Source organism: Cydia amplana, chromosome 22, assembly GCF_948474715.1.
Source record: "Cydia amplana chromosome 22, ilCydAmpl1.1, whole genome shotgun sequence".
Taxonomy (NCBI): domain Eukaryota; kingdom Metazoa; phylum Arthropoda; class Insecta; order Lepidoptera; family Tortricidae; genus Cydia; species Cydia amplana.
In genome coordinates, this window is record NC_086090.1 from 1,686,555 (window position 1) to 1,701,681 (window position 15,127).

A 15,127-nucleotide genomic window follows, 5' to 3' on the forward strand; every position below is an offset into this window, starting at 1 on the left:
TGGCTGCTGCTCGACGCAACGTTGGCGCAACTGCGCAGCGTCGCGACGCCATTTTCCATAGCTCTGACTAGACGCCGACGCTCAAAAGACGCTAGTGTGGGGTGGCCTTGAAGTCGGTGCAGGGTCAGCTTAAACGAAGTCCAGTCACATTTTGAATGTGTTGTGTGTTCAAGAAAATATATCCGTTGCATGCACGCAAAAACCAATTCTGCGAGAATCGTTTTAAAATTGTAAGAATATTTTGAATTAATTAATTAATATTAAAATACACGAAACATTGTGCATGTGCACCTCGAATGAAGTTAACATTATTTTGTACTTTATACATTACTGTGAGTTCTTTTAAAGTTTTATTATTTCACATTTGTTTTGTATGTAAATATATTATTTATATGCATATAACTTTAATAGAAAATTATTCTTATTCATCTTTTCTTAATATTCGACATGTCTCTCATACAATTATTTTAGTAATAAATAAAATATAAATTCCGCAGAATTGGTTCGTACGTTTAAAGTTTGGTACCATTTTGGCAACAATTTCAATTATCTGAGTGCTTAGGCCTTTATTCTTGTATTGTCTCATAACAAACAAACAAAAAAATATATAGTTCTTGTAAAGAGAAAACCAAACAGCCATTAAAAATCACAGGGAATTTTGACAGACCAAGAAAATGGCAAAGCGCTATTTAGGATAATAATATTTGTACATAATAATATTTCTTTCATTAAATTTTCTTTAGGGCGTAATACAGTAACGTATATATTGTATTTATACTGGAATATTTAAAAACACCTGTCAGGTTAGGTTAGTGAATTTGAGTATACAAATAGGCGCCCGCCATTTTGATTAATAACTTAAATATATTTAAACACCGAAAGTTAAAAAACATTGGAAAAAAGTTGAGAATTTATTTACTTCTTTATCGATTTTAAACACTTACCTACACCACTTTAAATATTAGTTTTTAGTAGAAATTGTGGCAATTTTATGGAAGAAATTTTCAACATCGAATTCGGTATTAATTAACTACAAAATAAAACCTACGCCTAACCTTAAAATGCATCCAATGCAATACCGTCATTATACATCTCGTCTTAATACTAAATTTAACATATAATTTAAATAAATCTCTAGAATAACCACATAAATTCATCTATCTATTTAACATTTTCGAACTATTGCATTCATAAGAGTCCATAACGAGTCCGTAATGTCACACTTTGTAGCAAAAAATAAATTTTGATACAAAATGTCGACATTTCAGCCCTTAACGTATAACTAGAATCACTATCATATCATACAAGGGACCGCTACCATCTCAATTTCTTATTCATTGTACAATATTCATTGCATTACCACGTTTTCCATTAAAACGGAGTGTGATATCCAGTAGGATCCACTGAGTGGATCACCCGGGTATTATACTCGTATTAGACTAAAATATCTTATGAGATCCCTCAAGTGATCCACTATGACTTTTGTCTAGAAAGAGCCGAGCCTCTGGGCGGTTTTACTAAATATCATTCATAGGATCGTAATAGACCTAACATCTAAAGGGACCTCAAAAAATTTACCGTCAATTACCGTTGCCTATGGACGCCTGCAAAACAAGAGGGATTGAAGTGCGTTGTCGACTTGTCGCCCTTTAAGATGAGAGTACGGTATTTTCTTGAAAGTTTGAAAGCCGTATCGGTCCAGACCACGGGTGACAGTTCATTCCACAGTTTAACTGTGCGAGGCAGGAAATTTCTGGAGAAACGTAAATAAAATGGAAATACATATAGGTATTATACCCTGGGTAATCCACCCTGATTCTACTTAATATCACGGAATTTATCTACAGCGTGGCAATATACCTCGAGCCAGTTATCTAATACTCTATACTCACTAACACAGAGTAACGTTAATTATTCCGAAATAATCTTCGAAGGCACTAGATCGCTAGTGGATTCAAAACAAATTTTAATCAGGAAGTTAAAACGCGCTTATTTTACAATATTTATTTACCACGGATAAAGTTTACTTTTACTTTAGGGTTGCCTCACACTAGCGTCTCCCGAGCGTCGGCGTGTAGTCCACTCTATGGCTGCTGCTCGACGCAACTTTGGTGCAACACCGCAGCGACGCCATTTTCCATAGCGCTGACAGGTCGCGGACGCTCAAAAGACGCTAGTGTGGGTGGCCCTTAGGAGGGTTGGTATACATTAAAGAGGCTTCACCATAGCGTCTTTTTAGCGTCAGCGTCTAGTTTGCGCTCTGGTAAATGGTGTCGCTACGTAGTTGCGCCAACGTTGCGTCGAGCAGCAGACACACCGGTTGACTAGAAGTCGACGCTTGGGATATGCTAGTGTGGGGTCTCTCTTATGCGTCGCACCGCAGCCGTAAGGTATTCAACCTGAGGAAGGACTCCCGAACAGCACGAAATTTAGAAAGATTAACCGTAGTAGTTAAATCGTTTATTATTATGTCCATTGTCATTATAAATCCTTTGCAAAGCCTTTTATCGAAATTGAGTTTGCATTTGGATATTTTTATTGAATTGTGAACAATATTAATTGAATATTCAGATAGATTAGGAACACGTGAACTGAACACTATTACTAATATTTATAATTATTATCTAGTCCATCCGATAAACTTATGTACTAGTTTTTGGAACATTTAATAAAATTGTTCCAAAACAGAAACTTGTGATCATTGTTGAAATATTTAAAACTATCGCTTTGCAAATGCTAGCGTTGTATTTGAAATGTACGTATTTCAGTTACATAAAACTTTTATCTGCAGACTAAAATGGCGTAAACGCCACCCGAAACATACGATTGCTTAACATAGACTAAGAGCCATCCCCAGAAAAGTTTTGCTGGCATGTCATTCTGAACTCTACCGATGAACAGCTGTCAGGCATACGGCTTAAGTCATAAGGATATTTTATGACATGGAAGGCAAACAAGCAGACTAATCACCTGATGATAAGCAATTACCGTCATTGATACAAACAACACCATAGATGCCTTCTTTTAAGATCTATACGCTGTTTCCTTGAAGGTTTGAAAGTCGTATCAGCCCGGAAATACAGCGGGCGACAGTTCATTCCAAACTTTAGCTGTGGAGGGCAGGCCGTTTTCCGGAACAGCAATAACTGTCTACTTTCGTTGCTCGCAATCGTAAACCGTTTTCCGGAACCAGCTCAAAATCTAACAGCGGCATTGTCATCATACGTTAATCGATTAAAAGTTGAAAATGTACTTTAAAGTTTACCAGTAACCTAATCAGCTAATATTGATATGATTTCAATAACTATTGACTAGACCAAAATTTGAAATCTTTCCTTACTAATCCATATCAGCGATGGGTAAATTCATCTCTGTCCCAATCCAAACTTATCTCGGTTGTAGTAAGCGGCAATCAATACCTATATGAAATGTAAATAGAAATGGTTAAGATATATTAGCAATTGTTCTTAATAAGAACAGACTTTTTTTTTGATACCATGAAAAAGTCTTAAACAACACAATTATGTTTGAAACTGTATCATGCTCTTTAGTAGATGTTGAATTTATTTTAATACCGATACATCTTGATCTTCATTTACATTCACAACTTAATTTTTTCGTAATTTGTAATAAGTTATTGCATTGACGCTTACAACATTCGGCGTTATTCATAAACGTCTGCTAAGTTAATCAGCTGATGATCGTCGTTTGTCCCTTTCTATAGCATAACGACAGATAGGAACAAACGACGATCATCAACTGATTAAGTTAGCAGCCGTTTATGAATAACGCCATTTGAGAATTCACATTCGTATAATCGAGTCAGAACAAGACTTTTTCAGTCACCTTTACAACATTAAATCCTTATAATACTGTCATGTATCACTACTCGTTAACACACTGATAGGAAATTATTTAGAGACTGGTTTTAGATAAGGTCAATGTGGAGAGCGTTTATCAGGTAAGAACGTCGTCATCTTCAAGCTTTTTGTCGCTTCTAACTCTCGCGCCTGTACTTACACATACTACTCCACTTACAGAAGCGAAGTACGTAGGTATACAAATACAAGTTCCTTCTCTATGATGGTCTTCTCAACCAAAAATTTTAGATTGACATTCACACACACACACAGACATATTGATTGATTGATTTCACATTGATTTTAGATCTTCGAAGTGATGGTAGATGGTTTTGCGCAAAAACGTCAAATTTTCATTATAGTTTACAAATTGTCATGCTTCAAATTTGTTCCAAACAAGAAACATGACACAAAACAAGTATACCTAGCTAAAAAGTAAATCAATATTAACATATCAATTTACAATAGCTAGGACGATATTTGCTGTTTCTATAAATATTTTTTGGTATAGAAACCCGGCACTACCTCTTGTGCTATAATCTTCTCATCTCTCCTCTTCATCTGTCTTTCTTGAGATGACTAAATCTGAACCAGCCTCTTAAGTTGGTAATCATTTGAAATATCAATTGCAGCGTGTTTCGTAATCAGAAGTTTGTACAAACTTCTTAAACTGGACATCTTAAAACATTTGGCAAATAATTTGCAGATTTGGCCAAGCGGCTGGTGGATGTCACTGGGGACAAAATAGCTGGCAGCTTCCTCGCTCGGCGGATAAGCATTGCGTTTCAGCGAGGAAATGCTGCCAGGACCTTCGGCACAATGCCTCAGGGGCCCTCTTTAGATTTAGATTTTTAATTAGGTTTAGTTTTATAACAAAATATTACTTTTTTCATTATATCTGTTAAAAGATAAGATAATATTTTAAGGAGTTTGTACCATTTCAAGAAACACTGCTTTCAGAACACTGATTTAACATTCTGCATCGGAAATATATTTTTTGAAATTAGGTACTTAAATATACGAATTTAACAATGTACAATCGTGTCTGGAGTATTTACAAATTATAATACAATGCAATTTCGTAATAGGTATTTACATAATACATATTAACGTGGAAATTTTCAGAGCATGATAATAAATTAATTAATTAAAGATACTTACTTAGCTATTTAAAAATATTTATAACTGATGCGTTTTGATGAACACAATTAATTTATATATTCATAGTTATATTTTTATAAAATATTAAATTCGTATATTTAAGCAATCCACCCAAGATCAAGTACCTACACATCGATATAAACTTGATAATTCATAGGCAGTATCATGTTAGATAAAGACGTAATTATACATACATCTAATAATTGTTGTCAATATAGTCTTGGGTTTCACCCTCACTGATCACGGGGTCCGTACTAGGTCCGTACGGGGTTCCGTACAGGATTCCGTAGGGGGGTCCGTAGGGGGTTCCGTATGGGGTTCCGTACGGGTGTCCACTGTCCGTACGAGGGACTATGCGGGTTCCGCACGGGGTTCCGTACGAGGGACCATGCGGGTGCCGTACGGGGTTCCGTAAGGGGGTCCGTACAGGGTCCGTGCGGACTAAACGTAGCTCTCCATGTGGCTGGTGGACGGACCCTAAAATGACGCCTCCACTAAATATGTGCCGTCCATCGCTACGCCCGTCTGATTTCCCTGGACTGTGCTCCCCGCCGGAATGTATTTACCGCATGCTTGCTGGAATGAGAGAAATGTCTGTGTTAAAATATGGTTTTGATTTTTCAATACAAATCTCAAGAGGTGCCATAGCTGAGAGACTACCGCGAAAACCGAATTTCGCAAATTGCAGGGATCTTTCTCTTTTACTCCAATGAAGGCGTAATTAGAGTGACAGAGAAAAATGCCCGCAATTTGCGAAATACGGTTTTTGCGGTGGCCTCTCTGGCTAGTTAATGCGCCACGAACGTGTCTTATTGCGAAATTCTCTTTTAGTATACGTATGTACATCTGTATTGATATCGCAGTTCTTAAATTTATCATTTGACTGGATATATTGGACTGTAGATTGGACATCTTAATATTACTGTCATTTTAATAATGACAAATGAAACGGTAGCGAAATATTGCTAGATTTGGACGAATCTGTATTGTTCTGTACTTAAATTTTAAAATATTTGCAACTTATTTATTTGTGCACATGGAAATAAAAATGTATCAAAATAAACCAAAAGTTAATTATAATTTTGTTATTAATTGAAAAGAAAAAAGGTTTATACAGACATTTACTTTAAAAAAAACTAGGGACCTTATAATTAATAAATACAATAAAAATAAATTGGTTTGTACATTTTATTGCGAGTGTAAAAAAGAGGCTTAGATGTAGATTTAAAACATAGTTTATTTGTTATATCTGAATATAAATCGGTATTATTTAAGCGGATACATTTAAATACACATTACTTTAGACCTAACTACGTTTTTATCTACCTAAAATACTTAATCGACACGACATAATGCTCAAGCTTAAAAAATAAAAGTGTAAAATACAAAAAAAATTGAAAGTGGCAAGTAGCAGTGAAATTGTTGTGTGTATGAGTAATAATTTTGGTGTAGTCATGCCAATTAGAGATATACAGTTTTTTTTTATGTAGACCCAATAGCGTGTAACGTGTCAAATAAATGTTCCTGTCAATAAATGTGTGCGTTGGATGTCAAGGTTTTAATTTGTCTATTTTAAAAATTAACACAAGGTTGTGAACCTCTGACCTATCAACTGTCATGTTCCATTGCACGAAGAATTACGTACATGGACCCGCCATTTCTTATCTCTATCAAATTATATTGTTGTCTTGCTAATCGGAGGTCAATGCCAACGTGCGTGCGGGAGAGCAATATAATTATGCGCGTGAGATAGAGATAGGAAACGGCATGTCAATGTATGAAATTCTTCGTGTTTAGCGTCCTTACTATATGCAATACTGTGTTACTTTTGACTGACAAATCATATACTCTATTTCATTACTATAAAGTAAAGTATGTTAATGATGATACTGCATAAAATGGTCAGGGGTAATCAACATTTTTTTAAAGAATTTACTTTTTTTCTACTGAATATGCTTCTACTACGATGAACATATAACACTGCTTATAAAATGGCTATATTAACGCCATTTTATATATAATGTGTGCGGTGTGTTGGCATTCCTGTTGAAACCTTTGTCACAGTTGGGAGTTTCAACATAATTAGCAAATAATTTACAAACATTGAAGGACATCCGATTTAAATACATTTACAACACTCCTGGATCTACTTGAAACCTCGTCTCATTCTTGTTGTTTAAAAAATATTTTACATTTTAATATTAAATAACACCCAAAATTGCGGTAACCTTTTTTTCTACTCTAATTTCTAATAAGAGACAGTATCCTACTCTCTTGACAAAAATATATTTGTTAATCGTACACGAGCGAAAAAAAACCTCAGACTATATCCTCTTGCTTTAATTTTTTTTATGCAGACACAGAAATTTCCTTTGCACGTCTTGCTCAGCAGAAGTGAACAATTTTTTTTAATAAGGCCGATATGCTCAGATAAAATATACCCTCTCAAGATTTAAAAAATAACCGTTTTATAAAATTATTATCATTTATAACAGTTCAATTTTGCTACCGCAAATTTCGGTATAACTTGTTAAAATATCTCAAGAATAAGACGATCTTATAACAACAATATAACATCATATAAGATACTGAAATACACAATAAATACATTTTACACTTCACGATACTGAAACGAAAACTTGCTTTTTACAACATCTTAGCACAGCAGCAAGCCCATAAATAAAAATCACATTAAATACAACATTTAAATACAGGATACTTCGTACTGAAAAATACTGGGTACAACTTTTAGTATTAAGCAAAAGCCAATGATAGAGAAACTTAAGGGCCACCCCACAACTAGCGTCTTTTGAGCGTCTGCGACTAGTCAGCTGCGCATTTGCGTCAACGTTGCGTCGAGCAGCAGCCATAGAGTTGACTACACGCCGACGCTCGGGAGACGCTAGTGTGGGTTGGCACCAACTCAGCGTACTACGTAGGCGAACAACACGCGAACGCGAAGCGAGGCTATGCGGCGCGGGGTGAACCAATCCTTTGATACCTATAGAAGTGTCCTACGTGGGCGATCTCGTTGCGAACGCGAACGCCGTGGGCCCGCCGCGCCGCGCTGCGCCGCTTCGCTTCGCGTTCGCGAGTTGTTCGCTTACGTAAGACGCAGCGTAAGGGTTGACCGATAAGCCCTCTTTGTACGTTCAGCGAAGATTAATGATTTCGGATAAATAATTTGGCTGTTATATGTACGTTATTAAACCTTGAAGGGGCCTTGTCAAGATAATAATCATTAATAAAACATGCCAATTGAAATTTAAATAATGTAAGCTATGGAAATGCTCACGTAAATTTTCGTAACACAAGCCATCGCGGCACATTTTATCTTATCTTTTTGTTTGTCGATGTACAATTGACTTAGGCCTCCGGAACAGTTTTCAGTCAAATTAATATTGAGTGTAGATTTAGGTCTTGTGACCATTATTCTGTAAGGGAATATGGAGACTAATTTCCATACTTAAAAAAAATATTTTAAAAAGTTAGCACGCTTCAGCAAAAACATAATCGACTATTTACCTTTGTATGTACCTATTTATTTATTGTACCTCAAGTTTTTTTTATAGTTTCCTTATACGCGGATCCACGTTCCAAGTTAATTTTCGCTAAGCATACAATATGAGGGTCAAATCTTTCTTATAGTCCTCTATCCTTGGCCTTCGTCAGATTCGTACTGAAAGCGACACCATTTTTATATGAAGCGACAATTTTTATAGCAGCCAACACCCTGCAGACATTAAAAGCCTTTTTTATACAATTTATCGGTTATTACCACACAGCGATCATAAACCTTAAAGAGAAAAATCTAACCTGTATTTATAAAAACCTAGAAATGACTGTAACTTTCTGACTAACCAGATCTCAGAGGTATAATATTATCGTACTATAAAAAAACAGTATAAAAATCGATTAATGTGTAACATCTTTTACTTACCTACCTATCTAACCCTCCATTTCTGACTTATTTTGTAATAATAATGTATATTTCAGTATTACTCGTATTTCTTATCAGTTCAAATTAAAATAACTCTAACAAAGACCCGATGCCATTTAATATTTGCTTTTGCGTAGATCCCAGATATATTATTAAAGTTACAGTTTAATAGCCGAATCAGCAGTCTGTTTTAAAATGACAGACCAGTTGAACCAATTCGGGCAATGTGTCATTTTAGCATCTTGTTTCGCCAGCCATCGGAAACGTCACTACTTGAGACCTACGTATACCTATTATGCCTAGCTTCGTCACCATCCCTACCCTACTCATACTTAGGGCATACTGAAAATTCCTGGACTGGCCACTTAGAAAAAATAAGTCGTCTCATATATCAGAATCCAGAAACTTTCAGTATGGCACGCATAACTAGCCTAGCTTCGCTGCGTGGTAACACCGCACACCTACTGGTAAAGGGTCTTCGCTGGCCGCGGCCGACACCGAAGTATCGCTCGGTCTGGAGGTCGCAGTGTACCTCCGGGTGCCCCTCCTGCCCTTCCTGCTCGAATCTAAGAGCAGTACCTGTCAGCCAATTGGAGCTTTGAGTTTTTGGAAGAAATGTACTGTGAAACTGCTTGGTTGGAATTAGAAACGATAACAACACTCATTGTAAGTTATGATTAGTATTTATTTGGGCTACTCAAGTAATTATTTCGATTATCGCTCGATATAATGTAATTTCATTCCGTTTCGAGGATCATCAACCAAAACCGCTCCCTTCAGACCGTATTGACGGGGTCAAATTTGGTTTGACGTTAAGAGCGTCAACACAAGCGTCTTTTGCGCGTCGGCTTCTAGTCAACTATGGCTGCTGCTCAACGCAGCGTTGGCGCAATGGCGCAGCGACGCCATTTTCCATAGAGTTGACTAAACGCTGACGCTCGAGAGACACTAGTGTGGGGTGGCCCTAATACTTGCTGCGAGTGCGCGGAGCGTGCTTCAAAACATGTCGACGATAATCGACTATTATTGTATGGGTAACCCGTTTTAAAATGATGATTATCACGGGAGCTTATAATTCTTATTCCTATCGAGTTTCGATATAAATAAGGAAAATATTTTTGGACTTAAAATACCAATTTAAAACAAATTACATTCAAATTCACAGCAAAATTATTTAAACATACAATGAGTGTTGAAATAGAGTTTAAAGTAGGTATACAATTGCAAAAAGAGTAATTTTAATATTATTGTATTAAATTTAATGAAAATTTGTATGTCGTGTGAGTGAAGGTCTACAAAAATAATGAGAATAAATTGAAGTTTAAGAATAATAAAAAGTCTTAAAATTATAGACAGACATAAATTAGCGAAAATAATAACAAACAAAGGCATTAAAGACACAAAGGCAAAGAGCATATAAAAACCTTATATTTAAGTTGAGCATAACACAAAGCTACGTATTACAAAGTACAAGTATTGTTGTGTGTAATTGTAAATACAATATACTTATATACTAATGGTATTATTTAAAATATTGGTATTGGACTCAAATTAATGGAGTCATTTTTAACTTTAAATTATGATAATAGGTATTTTAAATGATGAATGAAGATCATTTATGGTTATAATATGAAAATACATAAATAAAGTAAATATAGTTTTATTTGGCTAAATATTTTTGAGCCAATACTTACCGTTAAGTCCTTTGATAAGCTATAAAATATCTTGTGTTCGGATACAAGCAAATGTAGCTTTATTTTTATAATGTCGTTTTATCACAAAAGATGCTATTGTAACGATTAAAATAAAATAACAATACATATATTTAAAACTTTAACCAAAGTATATTAGTAACAAAAAAATCTTATTAAATTACTTTATGAATATGTAGTTGTTGAGATGTTTGTAGTCACATATCCCCATGATACGAGTACAATAACATATTTTGTTTAATTTTGTTTGTTAAATTTTAAATGTCGTTTCGATACAATTATAAACATTTTTAACTAACTCCATTTAATCCAGTACTTTGAAGTGCAAGTCTATCCAATGGAAGATATTATAAAACACCTCTTTATGAGACATCTCACACTAGCGTCTCCCGAGCGTCAGCGTCTAGTCAACTCTATGGCTGCTGCTCGACGCAACGTTCGCGCAACTGCGCAACCACGCCAATTGCCATAGAGCTGACTAGACGCCGAAGCTCAAAAGACGCCAGTATGGGGTGTCTCTATATTATATCTAGCATAATAAATGTTACTGATATACAATATTGCAGCACGAGATACACCTAGCACGGCCAACATGACGGGGCAAGCGACAAGACCCCAGGTTTTAAGGGTTTTGTGAACGAGCAATTTTATGTTTCTATGGCCGAGAAAAAAAAATATCAAAGCATAAGTTATCTATGTAAGATTTATTATACGCATAAACAGCATTGTGTACCTAACTATTTTAACAGATTTTCAGTTTATAAATGAAGACCCAGATCAGTGGGCCAAATTGGCTACCGAATGGACACCGTAGATTAGCCAGGACAGAGACAGACCAAAAAAGAGATAGCGGGATGATGTCGGCGCTTTTTACAGCACCAAACCATGATGAGTGGCGGATGCCTTTGCCCAGCAGTGGAACACAAAATAGGCTAGAAAACATGAAAATATTTTTCTGGCGCTTTTTGTAAAAATATTTTTCATATGGCGTTTTTTACAAAACTTAGCCAGATCTTGTTTTGTAACTACCAACTCTTACTTTGTAACTATTGCATAAAATACTTTTATGTATTTTGTTCTCACTTATAATTTTGATTTTGATCAAAATTTCTACTCATCTTATTCAAATTCAAGAAACATGTAGTAGTCTAAGAAAATCGGCCATAGAAACATAAAGGTACGGCAAACAAAAGTGTCCACATAGTGCTCAGTAAGGCAACATATAGTACCTCACGACGCGGGCAAGAGACGAGTCCGATAGGACTGACGCACCGCACCGAGCGACGGCGCTTCTGTCGCCAAAATGTCATAATAAGAGCGTTTTCACGTTGTCCGATCCGATATCAATGTCGGATACGACCATAAAGAAGTGAAGTTTATAAAGTGCTTTTTATATATATTTAATAATTTAATTAATTATTATTGCTCAAAATAATCAATTTCAAACAAAAGAACTGTCGCTCTGTAACTGTCTGGCCGCTGTTTTTGTCCATGGGCCATCCGCATACAATATCGGATCGGATCGAAAACTTTTTTAATAAAAAGCCTTTTGTCTCAGAACCAGAACTAACTTTTTTGGTAGCTTTAATAAGTTAAGTTAGCGTCAACAATTTTGGATGGAAAATTGAAATTCAATTGCTTCGTCTCAATACAATATTTATAATCTATAAATGGAAAAAATAATTATATAATAAAATGAAACGGGATGTTTAGAACTTTTTTTATAATCATGAGGATCAAAAAACTGAATAAAAATAATAATTAATAAAGTATGTTCTGAAATAAAAAGTTTTCATTCAAAACATTGGAAATCGCTCATATGAGATTATTTATCTGTTAATCATTATTTAAAAATAAATGAGTAGTTTAAAATACATCAAAATATATCTAGATCGACTAAGTGACTTATACGCTAATCAACAAAATTCATCAAAGTTAAACTGAAAATATTACTTTTAAATCTACCTACTTATGAATAAAGGGTACCTATGTGTTTGTATGTATGGTATTTATTGAATGGTGAGTATTATAATTAAAATGCAGGTACAGTATATTGTATTAGACTAATTAAATTAACTTCAGAAATTCGTTTTGACATATAAATCTACAATCTACCGATTAATATAGAAAAACGGAAGTCAATAGTAACTTATTAAATAAGATAGTAGGTACTTAATTTTGTTTTACTAGGGAACTACGAGTATGGGACACCGCACACTAGCGTCTCCCGAGCGTCGGCGTCTAGTCAACTCTATGGCTGCTGCTCGGAGCAACGTTGGCGCAACTGCGCAGCGACGCCATTTTCCATAGCACTGACTAGAGGCCGACGCTCAAAAGACACTAGTGTGGGGTGGCACTATGTGGGTTGCAAGTCTAGGAGCATTCCAGTAACTTTATTCTTCAATATTATTCGTGCAACATTATTGAAGTGTTTGGTTCATTTTTATAAAATTTAGTTAGCAAGATATTTGTCCCACAGTATTTTAAATGTTATTGTTTTTTTCCATAAATCACCTGGTATTTCTGCGGACAGCAGCCGCAGCGCGCGCAGCAGGCTAACAGCGCAGGCGCGCGGCCGGAGTGCGCCGGCGACGCGAGCGGCGACGGCGACCCGGGCCGCTTCACCGCCCCATTGAATGGGTTCTCCATCTCCACGAACTCGCGATCCTGGAAAAAGGTATGAGTTTTTTTTAATAAATTTAGAGTATGGAAATCGTACAGATCATGATTTGATATTTTTTAATGGAATTACTAAGAATTGAGATGTTGTTTTTTATTTGATGTTCTTGCAAAAGGCTTTACTTAATTATCCCCGTTTTAGATGCAAGATATCTAGGTAGTTTCAAGTTTTAAAAAAATGGGTTTTTCGTTTTTAAATAGAAATTGACATGTTGTTATTTTTCAACTGTCATATTTATTGCAGACGTTAAATCAAAATGAACGTAGTAGCGTAGGTAAATAATATTTACACGTATCTGTGCCATATTTATAATTGTATTTAATTTGTTATAATATTGGGGATATGATTTGTTTTAGTAACTGGGCAGGTATTTTAGTTATATCACAAACAACAAAGTACATAATTCACATTTACCTAATTTTAACATGCATTTCGTAATATGTATTTCGTAACCATAAATAATATACAAAGACAACTCGTAAGAACGCAACTAACTACTCAGTTCGATTTGTTAACATCAAAATAAAATAGAAAAACAAACAAACTAAATGGAACATGGAATGTGTACTGTACTGATGTAGTGGTGTGTTAGGACCACCCCGCATAAGCGTCTTTGAGCGTCGGCGTCTAGTCAGCGCTATGGAAAATGGCGTCGCTGCGCAGTTGCGCCAACGTTGCGTCAAGTAGCAGCCATAGAGTTCACTTGACGACGGCGCCGACGCCCGGGAGACGCTAGTGTAGGGTGGCTCTTAATTTTGTTGTGATGTGAAAACTCTACTAGGTCCCTTTTCGTCACTCGCCAAATATATAATTTAAAGTAATGTAGATATTTTTTATGTTTTAGGTGTTTTAGATAAACACTCTTCACTAGAAAATCCATGAAAAGAGTTGCTCATGATACTTATTACTGTTATTGCGTGTTAATTACAAGCCTGGCCTTCAAAAAATCATGTGATTGGTTATAATTACAACGTTCGATAAGTGTAGGTACAGATCTAGTGCATAATTATTTTCCAACGTATTTTCAAGGAAACGTACGAACGTGACTTGTGACTTGCTATTTCAGTCAGTATCGGTACTAAAAGTACTGAAGGCCAAGCCAAAGCGACAATTGCTATCGCTTCGCCATCGAATCGCTTTATGTCTTCCTATCACTCTTCCATATTAGTGTGACAGTGACAGTTGCGTTTCGTTCGCTACGGAGCGTTAGCGATTGGCATGTTGTCTGACTGAAGTGGCATGACAAATACGAAGTACGAACTTTTCCGAGGAAATACGATGGAAAACAATTGTTTCCACCGTTTTAGTTCATAATTTTATTATGAACTACATCGTATAGCACATTCGATTTTTAGGGTTCCGTACCCAAAGGGTAAAAACGGGACCCTATTACTAAGACTCCGCTGTCCGTCCGTCCGTCCGTCCGTCTGTCACCAGGCTGTATCTCACGAACCGTGATAGCTAGACAGTTGAAATTTTCACAGATGATGTATTTCTGTTGCCGCTAACACCAAATACTAAAAGAAACAGAATAAAATAAAGATTTAAGTGGGGCTCCCATACAACAAACGTGATTTTTGACCGAAGTTAAGCAACGTCGGGCGGGGTCAGTACTTGGATGGGTGACCGTTTTTTTGCTTGTTTTTTTTGTTGATGGTGCGGAACCCTCCGTGCGCGAGTCTGACTCGCACTTAGCCGGTTTTTCTTTATATTTGATCATCCCTTTCCATGGATTTATTTGGTTATATTTGTGTTTTCAAAAATACGAGTGTCA

General features: G+C 35.9%; 1 protein-coding gene across 3 annotated transcripts in view; it reads right to left on the reverse strand.

Annotated features, from left to right (window-relative positions):
- Window positions 1–5,419: 5,419 nt before the first annotated feature.
- The window catches only part of LOC134658378 (potassium voltage-gated channel protein Shal), a 102,679-nt gene continuing 92,971 nt past the window's right edge, over window positions 5,420–15,127 (reverse strand). The window contains exons 4-7 of one of the 3 annotated variants that reach the window (XM_063514050.1): window positions 13,188–13,340; window positions 11,903–11,965; window positions 9,427–9,540; window positions 5,420–5,597 (exon numbers count right to left, since the gene is read on the reverse strand). In XM_063514050.1, the coding sequence (XP_063370120.1) occupies window positions 5,499–5,597; window positions 9,427–9,540; window positions 11,903–11,965; window positions 13,188–13,340 (429 nt within the window). In that variant the 3' untranslated portion in view covers window positions 5,420–5,498. The remainder of the gene's footprint in view (window positions 5,598–9,426; window positions 9,541–11,902; window positions 11,966–13,187; window positions 13,341–15,127) is intronic. The other 2 variants (XM_063514051.1, XM_063514052.1) reach the window with 2 other exon arrangements.